The 16,044-nt window shown below is 39.6% G+C and overlaps 1 protein-coding gene across 1 annotated transcript in view; it reads right to left on the minus strand.

The window, feature by feature from the left end:
• Window positions 1-16,044, minus strand: part of IPO11 (importin 11) — a 107,162-nt gene that overhangs the window by 9,119 nt on the left and 81,999 nt on the right. The window contains exon 29 of the mRNA XM_060235924.1: window positions 15,141-15,225. Coding sequence (XP_060091907.1) covers window positions 15,141-15,225 — 85 coding nt within the window. The remainder of the gene's footprint in view (window positions 1-15,140; window positions 15,226-16,044) is intronic.

A 16,044-nucleotide genomic window follows, 5' to 3' on the forward strand; every position in this document is an offset into this window, starting at 1 on the left:
TCTGGACAAATTCCAGCTTGTCTATATCCTTCTTAATTGTGGTGCCCAAAACTGAAGAGAATACTTTAGGTGCAGTCTAACCAGAGCAGAGCAAAGTGATACCATCACTTCATGTAATCTGGACACTATACTTCTGTTGATACAGCCCAAAATCACATTGGCCTTTTAAGCTACCGCATCACACTGCTGACTCATGTTCAGTGTATGGTCCACTAAGACCCCTACATCCTACATATGGCCGAGGACCTGCCTACCTTAGGGACCGCCTCTCCCCATATGTCCCCCAGAGAGCGCTGAGATCTAGCTCTCAAAACCTTTTAAAAATCCCTGGGCCAAGAGAGGCTAGACTGAAGACAACCAGAGAGCAAGCCTTTTCAGCAATGGCCCCTCGATGGTGGAATCAACTTCCAGAGATGGTGAGAGCCCTGAGGGACCTGAGCCAGTTCCGCAGGGCTTGTAAAACCTCTCTGTTTCAGCTTGCCTTTGGGACAGAACCTGGCTAAATGGATCTGTAGCCATCCAGCCATCTTGTGCATGATTGTGATCAATAGCACTTTATAGCACCTGTTTTATCTATTTAATTAACTATGTAATTGTATCGCAACTGAATAGTATTTTAAAATTGTTTGTTTTATATTGTATTTTATTTATATCATGGTCTTCCATGTCTGTGAGCCGCCCTGAGCCCGCCTTTGGCGGGGGAGGGCGGGATATAAGAATAAATTTATCTTATCTTATCTTATCCTTTGCACACATACTACTGCCAAGACACACCCCCCCATCCTATAATTATGCATTTGATTTTTCCTACTTAAATGCAGAATTTTACATTTATCCCTGTTAAAATTCCTTTTATTTGTTTGAACCCAGTTTTCCAGCCTGTCAAGATCATCCTGTATCCTGTCTCTGTCTTCTACTGTATTTGCTACCCCTCCCAATTTCATATCATCTGCAAATGTAATAACCATTCCCTCTATTCTTTCATCCAAATCATTTATAAAGATATTAAAGCAGGTCTCAGGACAAATACTTGAGGTACTCCACTCCCCAAATATTTCATTGTTGGCCTACCCTGAACTCTGCTGGATGAAGCTGTGTAGCTATACACTTGAAATCTATTTTTGGCAAAGAATTTGAACTAATCCCACTTATCTTATGAATGAGAGATATGAAAATCAATGACAAATAATTTATAGTAAAGTGAGCATAGCCTTACAGATTTTTTTGAACAATGACAATGACCATAACAAGGCTGAAATAAGTTTTGGCAAGCCAGCACACATCAAAAACTGCAGGAGTACTAAGGGGCAAGAAGAACTGGTCAGAGAAATTGACTCTGTGGAGATAATTCATGATTCTGGAATTTAAAGTGTCAGAAAAATTAACTTTGAAAGCAGACTGGTCTGCTTATAAGATGTTGGCAACTATATTGGTCCACCAGAACAAAAAAAATCAAAAACGTCGATAGGCTAACCTTAGGACCACCCAAAGCATTACAAAATGATCAGCTAGTCTGCAGGTATCTTCTTCAGGCTGGTTGTTATGCTAAACAAAAATAGCAAATAAGGAAGGGTGTGTGTTGGAGAGGGGGCATGGAAGAAAAATTTTAATTTGGACCAAAATCAATTTCAGGAGAGTAGAAAATGTAATTTCAGAATTAAATTAGAAAATTTTATTTTGTAGCTCATAAGACTGCATGTATGAAATGGGATGATAGTTAAGTGTGGGAAGGAGGCTGTACTACAAGTTAGCAGGATCCATCCCCATATAAACACCTACATCACAATTGCGGGACAACTGCTGAGGTTTGCATAGTGACATGAGACAATCAGCACCATCTACATTAAATTACTTAAATTGTTATAACTTCTGTGGGGAAAGCTGCTACTATACTTATGCCTGAAGACATCATTTGAGACATCTTTCTGAAAATAAGGACTAGCATAATGGTAAGAATTGCTATTAGAGCTTAGTTTGATACACATTTGGCTTTGTGGAATTAAAGGAACTACCAAGAGACTAACTAATTTAGGAATTTAGATTGATCTAAAAATGCCTTAAAGGCCAGGAGTATTTACTCACTGGGTTCAAAGAGTCTCAAGAGCTAAAGTAATACAGAGCAAAAGTAATCTGTAGACCACATTAATAATTAATACTTTTTGCAGTTAATGAATTTATGGTTAGATTTTCTTTTTTAAAAAATTACTGCATTATATTCAAGATACACTACTCTTCCAAGCTAATCTGCCTATACTTCACAGTTATGATCCAACAGAAAAATGCATCAATGCTGAAATATATAGTAGCATCATTTGATACATGGAATTAAATAAGACAGCCTCTCACCTTCCCAGCTGTCTTTCAGCATCAGTCAACTGTGCTCTGTTCCAGATGTCACTACTTTTAAATTGCTGTCAAATAAGAGTAGAACTTTTCTACAGGAGCCCCTGAACTATGAATACCCTTCCACATGAAGCCAGAACAGGGACTCTCTTGTTTCTTTTTATACATGGCTATTCTGTCAAGCTTTTGGAAATTGAGATTTTGACCCGACTGTTGATACTGCTCTTGTTTTTATTGCTGTTGGTTTTTAAGTATAGGTTTCTTTTTTAAAAAACCCTAATTTTTAGATGTTAGGGCTGGATCCTACAAACTGTCAATGCAAGGTACTCATGGAGACAGGACTCTGTCTTTTGCAACACCTCCCCTAGTGATGCCTGAAAATGAAATACTGTGAGGGTCAGCAGACCCACACAAGCCACTGCAATGAGGAGGGGGAATGCAAATAAAATCACACCAAAGGAGAATATCAACAGAAAAAACAATGAAATGAGGAAATATAGTTTTACCTAGTTCTTCTTCCTGTGGTGTTTTGTCTACAAGGTTTCCCTAATTACCCAGCATCACCTTTTCAGGGATTACATTATCTTTTAATGTGAACCACTTTCAAGTGTTATTGTAAACAAATAAACTTTTTAAAATTCACACTGCTGATTTAAATGAAAATGCTGTGGGGTTCACAGTTTGGGCAGTTTTGTTGCTGCTAAACAGTAAAGCTATTAGAAAACAGCAACAACATACAACCCAGACATGCTATTAAATGGTGCAAACCCAGCATAGTCACACATATACATTTCCCTCACTCTTTCCCCTGCTTTCTTCCATATTATAATTGGAAACACAGTCAACACTTCATGATGTACCTTCTATGGAAATATATACATTTGCATTGAAGCTATGCCTTACAACAGGACTGCAGATGTTTTAGTAAACATAAGGGGAAAAATCCAAACATGATAACAGAAGGGGACAATATGAAACTCCTATCAAAAGCAGCTTTTGCTAATAGCTTAAGTGTATATTTATCTTGTCATGAAGAGTATGACATTGGTCAGCTATCTCCTTATCTTATAAAGCAATTTTCAGAACTTAGGTGCACACATCAAAGTAGTAGATGTTCTTGAAGAACAGGGAGGCAAAATAGTCTGATTACTCAGGAAACTGCCTGACTTCTTAGCCAATTGTTGTGACTTTGCTAGATAGCCCTCATGTGTTATGTCTCTCAACCATAAGTGATATGCTTCAATAATAGATATGCTTCTTTTTGATACCTACTTGGACTAAGCAGCCCAAGGGCAGTGAATGAAGACCAGCATTTTATGGAGGGAAACATAAGGCTGGTGCAAATGCCCAGCTTACTGCTTGATGGAATCAGGATTTAATAGCAAAACGAAGGCACTGTTCAATCAGTTCCACTACAACTTTAAGAAAAAGGCATAGGTTGAAATCAGATACTATCTCAATCAACTCTGATGGAGCGTTCTGGCTTCCATTCTCTGAGTTCAGCAATTGTGCAATAATAAAATTGTGCAATGATAAAAGGAGGAAGAGATGGAAGACATGAGTAAACACCAACTAAAGCAAAAAGCATGTTCAGAAAATTCTAAAGCAAGTGATTATTTATCTACTGAGGTACCCTGCTGTACCTGCGAGACCCTCCATCTATTTCCCCTTCTTAAAACAGTTTGTCATAGTTTCACCTGAAATAGCTCCATAAAGGAGAATGCCTGTCTCTCACATGCCCAAGATAATCAAGCAGTTTCTCAGATGTCATCTATAAATAATCTCTTACACATTTAATGATGCAAATCTAGTACATCACTTACAGACACTTCCCCCTTATCTCAACTGTTGTTATTGCAAACATTAGCATCTATGTGTGCTCATGTTATACCAAGGGCTGCCTTGGGAGTCAATGAGGTAGGTGCCCTTCAACTTACACTTTTCCAAATAAACAAGTAATGTTCTTTCTAAGTTGGAGGAGCTGTAAATTACTACTGTCAAACTTAGACGGATAGCAAGGTAGCACACTGATAGCTGATTTTGATAGGATCCTGATTTTGATAGGATCCTGATCTGCTCCTTGGATCTCTGCCCTTCCTGGTTGGTGAACGCCTGCAAGAAGACTCTAGGAGGAGTCCTGAGATAGATCTTTTGAATCTGCCAGCTGTGCATTTGGTTGTGGATGATCACCTAGCCTCCCTGAGGGTGAGGGGAACTGTACTGAGGTGGTTCTCCTTGTTCCTCCAAGCACGCTCACAGAGGGTAGCTCTCAGGGGAGAGAGGTTGAATCCTCATGTCCTATTCTTTGGGGTCTTGCAGGGTTTAATTATCTCCCCAATGTAGATATGCACCCTCTAGTGAAGGTTGTCAGGAGGGCTGGAGTTGGGTGCCACTATTATGTAGATGACACCCAGCTCTACCTCCTGCTTGACAGGCTGCCGGGATCTCAGTTTTGACCTTGTGCCTAGATTGGTTAAGTGGTGAGAGTTGACTGAAGTTAATTCCTTCAAAAATGGAGACCATGTGGTTGGGTACGTAGGCCCAGGGTGTGGACTGATTCTTCCCTAACCCTGAACACACTTGTCCAGGGTGGTAAAGACAGCACAATACCACCTATGTAGAGCCTACCAACTTCCCTCCATCTGTCCTGTTCTGATCTTGCCACTGTGATGCATATGACAAGTCACCCCAGATGAGACTACTACAACATGCTCTACATACAGCTGCCTTTGAAGATGCTTGGGAAGTTTCAGGTGGTCAAGAATGCAGCTGCTAGATTGCTGACAGCCAGCATGTTGAAGGATAGACACAGTGTGGTGTCATGGTTAAGAGAGGTGGACTCTAACCTGGAGAACTGGGCTTGATTCCCCACTCCTCCACAAGAAGCTTGCTGGGTGACCTTGGGCCAGTCACAGTTCTCTCAGAACTCGGTCAGCCTCACTACCTTACAGGGTGTGTGTTGTGAGGAGAAGAAACGAAGACAATTGTAAGTCACTTTGAGCCTCCTTAGAGTAGATAAAAGTGGCGTATAAAAACCAACTCTTCTTCTGACTGAGTCCCCTTGATCTGCACATATATCATCAATACTTCGGCATCTGCACTGGCTTCTGGTTAGCTTCTCATGCAAATTCAAAGTGCTGGTTTTAGAAAGATTCAATGGAAATCCATATTCAGATAAAACTCTGTAATTGTGACATCAACAAAATTGATTCTGTGGATCTTTTTTTTTCACTGCCCCAACTTTTCGGAGCTGAATTGATCTCTCCATTCTTTAATCAGGACTTTATCTGTTCTGAAGTAAAATCATCTTGGTTATTCAGATATAAAGATAAACAAACCACTTTGTGTGTGGCGAAATTTCAGGTAGCTGTTGTTAAGTTACATGATACAAGAACAAGATGGCTAGCCGCATTAGTCTGTCTGTCGGTAGCAGTGGAAAAGAGTAAGCATCTTAGAGACTAAAAAAAATTGTGGTGGGTATGAGCTTTTGTGAGTCACTGCTCATGTCTTCAGATAATTAATTAAGGTTTTAATCAATAGAGCCCTAAACAGTCCTACCTGCAGAGCCACCTCTCCTAGTATGACCCTCTTAGTTCATCCTTGCAGGGCCTTTTCCAGGTGCCTGCCTTGTAAATTGCCAACAAAGGCAAGGGCATTTTCAGTGGTTGTCCCTTCTCTTTGGAATCAGCTATCTGGGGAAGTTTGAACCTGGTGGGATCTTTCAGTATTCTGTAAAGTATGTAAGGCTGTTCTGTTTTGTGCAACTTTTAATTAACATTTCTTTTCTTTTAAAAACTTTTTAAACTTAGTTGCGGGATTTTAAGTCCCCCCCCCCCCGGTTCTTTTTTGTTTTTTAAAAATAAAAAAAAAGTTATGAACGAAGGAGCTGGTCAGTTGTTTTAATTTTTCCAAGTAATTTGTTGTCAAGATATTTTAATTGGTTTCATTACTCTCTATTTGTTACATTTATTTATTTATTTATATTTATTGTATCTTAAATGTTGTAAGCTGCCCAAATCTAGAGTGGGGAAAAGGTGCAGGTGATAAATTAAAATAAATAAATCAACCAAAGTGTGCTTATGTTAAATTTAGGGATGCCCTGAAGCTGCTCTTACAGCTTGCAATTTTTAAACATACTGTTTTTAGATATCTGAAACACAAACAGAGTGATGAAACACATGAATGTTCATCTTCTTTGTTAACCTGTCTTGCAGAACTGTTGGCAACTATTAAAGAAACAGGGTATGAGTGCTTTGAAAAAGTGCTGTAAAGTGTTTTATTTGGAACATTTCTATGCCACCTCTTTGGCTGAGTCAACTTACAATGTAAAAATAAAAACATGAAAGTAATTAACTAAAAGAAAGGAAAGGTCCCCTGTGCAAGCACCAGTCGTTACCGACTCTGGGTTAATATTGCTTTCCCAATGTTTTCATGGCAGATTTTTTACAGGGTGGTTTGCCATTGCCTTCCCCAGTCATCTACACTTTCCCCCCAGCAAGCTGGGTACTCATTTTACCGACCTCGGAAGGATGGAAAGCTGAGACAACCTCGAGCCGGCCACTTGAAAACCCAGCTTCCGCCGGGGATCAAACTCAGATCGTGAGCAGAGCTTAGGACTGCAGTACTGCAGCTTTAACACTCTGTGCCATGGGGCTCTTAACTAAAAGAAAGGAAAGGCTCCCTGTGCAAGCACCAGTCGTTTCCGACTCTGGGGTGACGCTGCTTTCACAACTAACCAGGCATAAAAAAAAATACAGCTACAGCATAGCACAAAATAAAACATGGAGCAGTTTAAAATGAGTCTTAAATATTTCTCAGGCTAACTGCAGACTATAAAGCAATGTTTAACGTATCAGCCCCTATATTAAAAGCCTGGCTTTCATCTGGCACCTTAACGAGAGTTGAGTAGGCGCCAGGCAAGCCTTAAGGGGAAGTGAGGTGCTACCCCTGAAAAAGCCTTGTCTTCAGCTGCCACCTGCCTTACCTCTGCATGTAGAGGAATTGAGAGCAGGGCTTATGAGGAGGTGGGCTGAACAGTATGGGACAAGGTGACCCTTGAGGCACTGTGGTCACATGCCATTTAGGGCCTTAAAGGTCAGGACTAGCACTTTAAATTTTGTCCAGAAATGGATGGGCAGCTTATGGAGATTTCCGACCCAGAGGTGATACAATGTCTGTAACCCACCCCTGACAATGACCTGGCTGCTGCAATTTGGACCCACTGGAGTTTCTGTACCATTTTCAAAGGCAGCCCCACACAGAGTCCATTACAATAATCTAACCTGGATGGATCACTGTGGTCTGATCATGCTTTCTGAAAAAGGGCTGTAACTGGCAAATCAGCTGAAGCTGATGCCAAGGAGACTTGAGTCTCCAAGTATAGGCCAGGATCCATCAACACCCCCAAATGATTAACCTGCACTTTCAGGGGGAGAAGAAGGCTCTTCAAGAGAGGTTGCAGTCTTTACATCAATTCTCCACTGACCAATAGAACTTCAGTCTTGTGCAGACTGAGTTTCAGTTTACTGTCACCCAACCATCCTATTACCTTCCCTAGGCACCAGGAATTCCACAAATGCACTGAACTCAGCTGTTAAAGAGAAATGGAGCTGAGTGTCATCTGCATATTGGTGCACTTCAAATCCCTTGATGAGCTCTTCCAGCAGCTTCAAGTACATATTAAATAGCATGAGGGAGAAGATGGATCCCGAGGGATCCTATAGCACAGATGGATGCTGAGGTACTCTATAGCACAGACACCACAGGGCCGAACAGCAGTCCCAAGCACCAGGGCTTTTTTGTAGCAGGAATTCCTTTGCATATTAGGCCACACACCCCTGATGTAGCCGATCCTCCAAGAGCTTACAGGGCTCTTGTTACAGGGCCTACTGTAAGCTCCAGGAGGATTGGCTACATCAGAGGTGGGTGGCCTATTAGGACAGAAATGTGCAAATGGATGCAAACTCTCCCAACAAAGATAATCAGTCACAGCAACCAAAGCCATTTCTGTCCTAAACAAAGGCCTGAATCCAGATTTCCTATACACTAGAATGCCTCAGGGTATCTCCATTAGAGAAACCAAGTTCATGGAAGACACATTTATTCTTAACCTGAGTAATGTAATATTTGAACATCAAACAATTCCTAAAGCTTTAACAAGTCCATAACTTTCTGTCAATGTATACAGAACACACTCAAAGTTACAAATGCTAATGACTGTATAGAAAATGTCCACATGTGTGTGAAGTGAGTTTTTAAAGACATTAGATTTCATGTTTAATGAAATGGAAACATTTTTGATAATCTGATGTTAACTGTGAGAAGTAACCTAATTATCAACTACTTCATACAAAATGTTTTAAGTCATTAGCCTAATTTTCAATTACAGTGAACTGCTCTGAGGGATACAAATAATATCTGGATTTATTAAAAAACACACACACACAACTCCCCATATATTACTACTAATACACACTATTACTAATCAACAGTAGCTATTCTGAATTGATTCACAAATTGTGCAAATCTATGACAAAAAGCTGATTTAAACAACAGTCATGCCAGTTGTTTAAGTGTTGTAACTGGCAAGAGACTGTCGTTGGTAGCATCCAACAACATGGCAAGGCCAAGTATTATTACACCTTAGCTTCTCTAGTTCTCAAGGCAGCTGTGGAGGATAGCAACAATGAGATTCACAGTATAGCTCAGAGGCATCAGGAGGCTGTCTCATCTTGTGGGTATATGCATCACACACTGAGCTTTTAAAGCAGATACACTGTGCCTGCTGGTCACTGGAATTCACTCAGTTACTCAACTGAACAAGGTTTTCCTGTGCATAAGGACTGCAAAATGCATCAATTCATATTTTGTAACCTGAAAGCACACTTGTTTAATGATATCTATATGAAGACATATTGTGAACAGGGTTCCCTCTAAGCTGAGTTAGCGTGAGCTAGCTCACAGATTTTTAACCTCCAGCTCACACATTTTTGTTTTAGCTCAGGAAGGATGACCCCAGAGTACACTAATTTATGCAGTAGCTCACAACTTTAATGCCAGTAGCTCAACTTTAATTCCGGTAGCTCACAAAGTAGAATTTTTGCTCACAAGGCTCTGCAGCTTAGAGGGAACATGGATTGTGAATGGTCCCAAAATTGTAACCCAAAACAAAAAGTATCTTTGTCAGCATTTATGTCTGCCATCCATATCAATGGTCACTAATCAAAACAATAAGAGAACTCAGAAAGCGCTATTTCTCTCTCTCTCTCTCTCTCTCTCTCTCAAAACGAGGAACAACCTAGCTATAATTGGCTCAGTAAACACCACATAAATTTATGTACAAGTGGAAAAGACTGCACTTAACTTTTAAGGGAAAAGTAGGTTCTTGTCATTTCTGCTATTATTTGTGTTCATTCTTTACTTAGTCAATAGGAGGCATTCTTTACCAAAGTTTTATCACACCAGGGTATGAGGAGCTCAACAAAAGTAATAAACTTCACTGTTCAATCATTTTGTTTGACAATTCCCTTGAAAATATATGCCTGCTGGAGTACATGGCCAACTAATATTCCAGGTGCATTTGAACCACTGCTGCTATTAAAGCAACCTATCTAAGAAAAAACTTCATGTTACAGTAATCTTGACAAAAGAACATACCGTACCTATGACACTGGTGTCAGACAACAGCTAAAATATTTGTATGCCAAATCTCACATTAAGAATTCTGAATCACATTGCCCCAATATGATACTTCTGACAAAATAAAGCTAGTTTTATTTCAAATAATTTAATGCTGCACTCTCCATTAAAAAGCACAAGAGGTAGTTCACATTATAGTTCATATTAAAAATAACTGCAGCACAATTAACATGATTATGCCACCATAATATGGACTTTAAGAGCACCAGAAAAGCAGAGCTTAATTTATCCCTAGTCAGTGGGAGAGAGCACTCCTCATCTGCTACATATACAAATACCACTAGTATCAATCACTTGAATCAGCATAATTTTAAAAGAAACCCTGGTAAAGTATTTGTACATAGTAACATTATTTAACATGGGAGGGTGTTCCATAATTCCCTAATCCCTTATGAGCCTGCCTGATCATTGCAGTCTTTCTCAGAGGTCTTGAGTGCTGCTGGGTGGCAATCTGGGAAACAGCCATGGCACAAAAGCTCTGGAATTCTCTCCCCAAGGAGATTCATTAGACCCCTTCTGTTGCTGTCTTCAGTCTGCGGGTGACCTTTTTGTTTCATTTGGCATTCCTTCAATAATCCTTCCTTTCTAACCAATGTTATGTTTTGCATGTTTTTCAATTGTTTTATATGTATGTTAACTCTTTTTAAAGTAGTTCTGAGGTATGTTTGAAAGTGGGGCTTATCATAATGGTTTGATAATGTTTTTTATCATGTATATTTTAAATTGTAAGGGCAAAAAGGTGGGATATGAATCCTGTAAATAAATAAATAAGGTGCCACCAAAGGAAAGGCCCTGTATCTAGACATTGTACATTTTGCCCCCAAGGATGGAGGCAGATAGATCAGATTCTCTCATTTCAGATTTTAAATGACTTGCATGGGAATTGGCTGTTTTTCAAAAGTTCTGGTCCCAGCCTATTTAGGTAAGGGCAAGTATAAATTGACCAAGGTGACTCACATTGCCTATAAGATTATGGGAAACTGGAATACCCTTCCCTTCTGTTGTTGCCCTCATTTATAAGGCATAGTTGCAGAAGTGGGTATAAAGGGTATGGAATTGCTGTCATGAGGTAAGTTTTGTTGTGAGTAAAAAAATATGGGGATCATTGAAGCAGTTGTGTAAAAATAACAATGAAGATTAACTTTGAATTGTGCCTGGAAACTAACTGGCAGCCAATACAGACCAGAAGTTATATAATTTCTGTACATTAGTTAAACAAATCAGGTGCTGCGGAGGAGCTATTTTAAGTTTCTAAACACAGTCTTCAAAGAGCCCTAAGAGGAACACACTGCAGTAATCTATCTATCTATCTATCTATCTATCTATCTATCTATCTATCTATCTATCTATCTATCTATCTATCTATCTATCTATCTATCTATCTATCTATCTATCTAGGTTTATATCCTGCCCTCCCCACCAAAGCAGGCTCAGGGCAGCTTACATATTCATGTATAGACATGAAACACAAAATACAATTAAAACATAAAACCATAAAAATATTAAAAACATTCGAGGTGCTGCTGATCTCTAGATGATAATCTGTTTAATAAAATGGATGGTTGCCTATTCTGTTTTGTATTTAGTTTAACTGTTCTGCTGTTCCAGCTGGATGTTGTATATAAAACAGCTCTTAGGGTCATGCTAGAGGTGGTCCACATGTTTCAAAGTCCATTGTAGCCTGTGATCTAATTAACAAAATGCCCTGCAGAACTGTGTGAGCTCTCGCAAGGCCCTAACCTCTTCAGGGAGCTCGGAACTACAACAGAGACGGCCCTGGCTCTGGTCATCATGAGCCTGGCCTATTTGAGGCCAGGGATTGAGAGCAGGTTTTGTGACCCTGGCCAAAGTGCTCTCTGGGAACATGTGGGGAAAGGCGGTCCCGAAGGTATATAGGTCCCTGGCCATATAGGACTTTAAAGGTAAGAACCAGCACCTTAAAATGAACCTGGTATGTGATGGGCAGCCAGTGCAGCGCTTTCAGCACAGGCTGAATGTGCTCCCATAAGGGAAGACACATTAACAGCTTGGCTGAAACATTCTAACTAGTTGAAGTTTCCGGGTTTGAGACAAGGGCAGCCTCATATAGAGGGCATTACAGAAATCCAGTCTCGAGGTGACCATGGCATGGAGCACTGTTGCCAAGTTGTTGTAATCGAGGTAGGGGACCAACTGCTTTATCTGCCAAAGGTGGTAAAAGGCAGTGGCTGTCACCTGGGCCTCCATTATTAAGGAGGAATTCAGAAATACCCCTAGGCTTTTAACCTTTGGCATCAACACAAGTGGTGCTCCATTGAAGGTCAGTAATGAGACCTCCACTCCCGGACTGCCACGACTTAGATACAGGACCTCTGTCTTCATCGGATTCAGTCTAACCTGGATGTGATCAGAGCCAGCCATCACTTTTAAAGAAAAGGAACAGTGACATGACTAAATTGTGTTCTGCTATTCTTAAACAGCATTAAAAAAATGGAATTCAAGGAAGTGATGCTTATAAGCAGTTTTATCTGTGAGCCAGTTTGGTATAGCTGCTAAGTGTGCAGACTATAATCCGGGAGAAGGTTTGATTCCCCACTCCTCCATATGCACCTGCTGAGTGACCTTGGGTTAGTCACAGTTCTTGAAAGAGCTGTTCTGCTCAAGAGCAGTTCTCTTAGAGCTCTCTCAACCCCACGTGCCTCATAGGGTGTCTGTGGTGGGTAAGGGAAGGGAAAGGAGATTGTAAACTGCTCTGAGACTTCAAGTGAATGGCAGGGTATAAATCCAATCTCTTCTTCTGAATGGCTTAGCAAACATGTCACTGTGAGCCTCTGTATTTTTCAAATCTTGACAACAAGGCCTGATGTAAAACCCCTTCAAAATTCAGAATAGCTCAGGCAGACAGCACCTGCACAGACGCTAAGGCAGCAAAGAAGACCATTCTGTCATTAAATGAGTATGACAGTGTGCTGTCGTGTTTGGTGGGATTCATTCCAAGCTTTCCCCTACTTTTATTTGACACTGGGACTCAGCGTGCATTTCAAAAATCCACCTGTGGGAACAGCTGCATTATCAACTATGACTGGATGTCAAATGTCCCCTTTGATCAAGAATCCTTTGTTTTAACTTGATTATTAAATTTGGAGCAGGATTAAAAATATTAAATATCTTTGCTGAAGCCTAATAGTACATTTCAACATGAATGCTAAATTTGAACTAGAAAGCAAGAAGGAAAACTAAAGAGAGAAAGAGAGAAAGGGAAAAGGAGGGCAATACAATCAGTAATTCCATTCCTAACGGGGTGTTTTATTATCAGTAAAGTCCTCCCACTGGGTCTACAATTTTGATTCCACCTTTCTCTCATATTCTGATACCCTTTCATTTATGGTTGTAGTTCAGTTTTCTGCTATGATTTCTTGATAACGGTAGTGTTTAAGCACATATTGAAGCCCATAGACATGTGGATTCCATTTTAAGCTCTGATGGTGTCTGTATAATAGGGAGATGGGAGTTTTTAACATTAGAGTCAATGTGGAGGACCTTACTCTACACATTTATGAAATCCAGCTATGCTCCTGTGCACAAGTACACACACACACACACGCAAATATATCCCAGGTATTGTATCAGTGCTTAAGCTTTTATTATATGAAAATTTAAAATGTTAATAAATAAGGATCTTAGCTCGCTTCATTTCAGTATTTACTTAAGTGTCCCTCACAAACAGAAAAATAATATATTTCTATAAATAAACTTGTATATTAGTTTGCACGTATTATTTCTTCCATGCACGGGAAACCTATGCTAACTTGCTTGATCTTAAAGGTGCCACTGGACTTTGTTCTCCTAATTCAGCCCAACACAGCTACTCACCTGAATTTATTCTATCCCATCAATTCAATCCTATACATCCAGCTATATTCTCAGTTTTTGTCTAAAGTGCTTCCAATTTGCCTGTATCTCACCAAACTGAGAATCCAGTGATATCTACTGCATAACATTTCCATGCTATTTGTAAGCTGTTAAGACTTGTAAGGTTTGAAATTAAAGCATTTCCTATTCTAAATTTCTCCAGAGATCAAAAACAAGATTTTATTTCGATCATATGACTCATCTTTTTCTGTAAAAACAGAAACCTCTCTAGATTTACTTTACACTTTTAATCACTATATCTTGTTTAATTATAATATCAACATCTGTGACTCAGTGAGTGATTACAGAATGCAGAACTATATGTACTTCACTGAAGCGTGGCACTCTTGAAATACAGAACCTACATATCAACTACTGCATTTGAAGAAATCTATAAGCAATAACCTCTTAAGATGTTACACCACTAGGAAATATAAACCGCTAGAAAAATATAAGCTGAAGCCCAGGCCATTCAGAAAATATTTTCAGGATCATTATCTGTTCCACATTCTAGGCCAAGTACACAGACTTGGAGAGCCCCTTAGTATGGATGAGACGACAATATTAGGAGCAGAGGTTTGGATTTATATGGCAATGAAGGACACTACCAGAGGAAGTGATGGACAAACCTTTTTTTTAAAAAAAGTAATGGATTATTGCTGATGTGACAAGTGATGCAACAGAGTTCCAATCCATATATTTGGTGGGGCAACTGCGTAAGTCCCAGTTGTACCAGTGTCAACATGCATCAGCTCCTTCGGGGAGCTGTTAGTCTATTTGCATGTGACCTTCACACCTGACAAGCAGACTGCTTACAGGTCTGTCTGAAAGTAAACCATTATCTTATTACAGTTAATATTAAGTTCCTAATAAGTTTTAGCAAGGAATATAAACATTTCATATAATTGCTATGTTATTTCTGTGTTCATTTCATGCCTTACTGTAATTTTTTTTTAGATAGACCAGAAATGTTCTCTTGCTCCAAAAGTACCACTGAGAAAGTTGAGATATTTTCAGAATTATAGCCTCTCTCTCACAATTTATAACAATACTTTATTTGAGGTACCTATATGCTGATGAGCTGAACCAAATTCAAAAGTTTCATAAACCTCTGCCTATGGCAGCAATAAAGTAACTGAACTGAGCAATAGATATTCTACTGTTCATTAAATTATTTTTTTTAATTTAAGAGCTTGTCCAAAACATACCATCTTTTTCCTTTTGTCCTGCTCTGTAGGAGGTTCCTCTTCTTCTGTCACTTTGGGCTCTTCAGAAATGGACATCAGCATGCAACTAAGAACACAAATATAAGTATTTTCAACTTCAGATTTCAATTAGGAGTTGAAAGCCTAACAAAGAAAATTCCTGTGAAAATATATTACATGCCAGTATATGTAATTTAACAGAACTGTGTTTTTGCAGTACATCATAAATAGAATTATATATTAACTCTGTGTTCTGGGCTCTGTGTTTTTGAGATTTTGGTGTTTCACACAGTGCAACAATTTTAACTGGGGTTTACACAGGAGCATCAGTCCAGTAGCTTTCAAATGAGGTACAAGCTGGAATCTACGGGGTGGGTGGATGGGTGGGAATTAGTTCTTGTCCCAATGACTTCTTATTCCTATTTTTAACTTCATCCCAAATTCTTCTGCAACATGACTGATACATCACACACCCAAGGTAACTAATTCAGTCGAAGACAATGAGTATGCTGCTACAAGTTTCACTGCCTGCTGCTCAGACTTTCTGTCTCTTTGGTTGTAATCTCATGATAAATTAATGAACCAGACATGCAAGACATATTTTTTCAGCAGTGTAAGAAAATACTTAGAGCCCTGCTGGATCAGATCAGTGGTCCATCTAGAACAGCATTCTATTTCACATAGTAGCCCACAATGCATTGTGGGGTCAACAAATAGAGTACAGAAGCCTATGATGCTGCCGCTATGATGTTGGCTACCTCTGGATGCAGAGGTTTCCTTTGGTCACCACAGGTAGTAGCCACTGATGAACCTATCCTCAGTCAGTCTGTCTAATCCTTTTTACAGGTACGCAGAGACAAGCAGTGGCAAACCACCTCTTAACGTCTTTGCCTTGAAGGCCCCTTGC

The sequence above is a fragment of the Heteronotia binoei genome, chromosome 4 (assembly GCF_032191835.1).
Source record: "Heteronotia binoei isolate CCM8104 ecotype False Entrance Well chromosome 4, APGP_CSIRO_Hbin_v1, whole genome shotgun sequence".
NCBI lineage: Eukaryota > Metazoa > Chordata > Lepidosauria > Squamata > Gekkonidae > Heteronotia > Heteronotia binoei.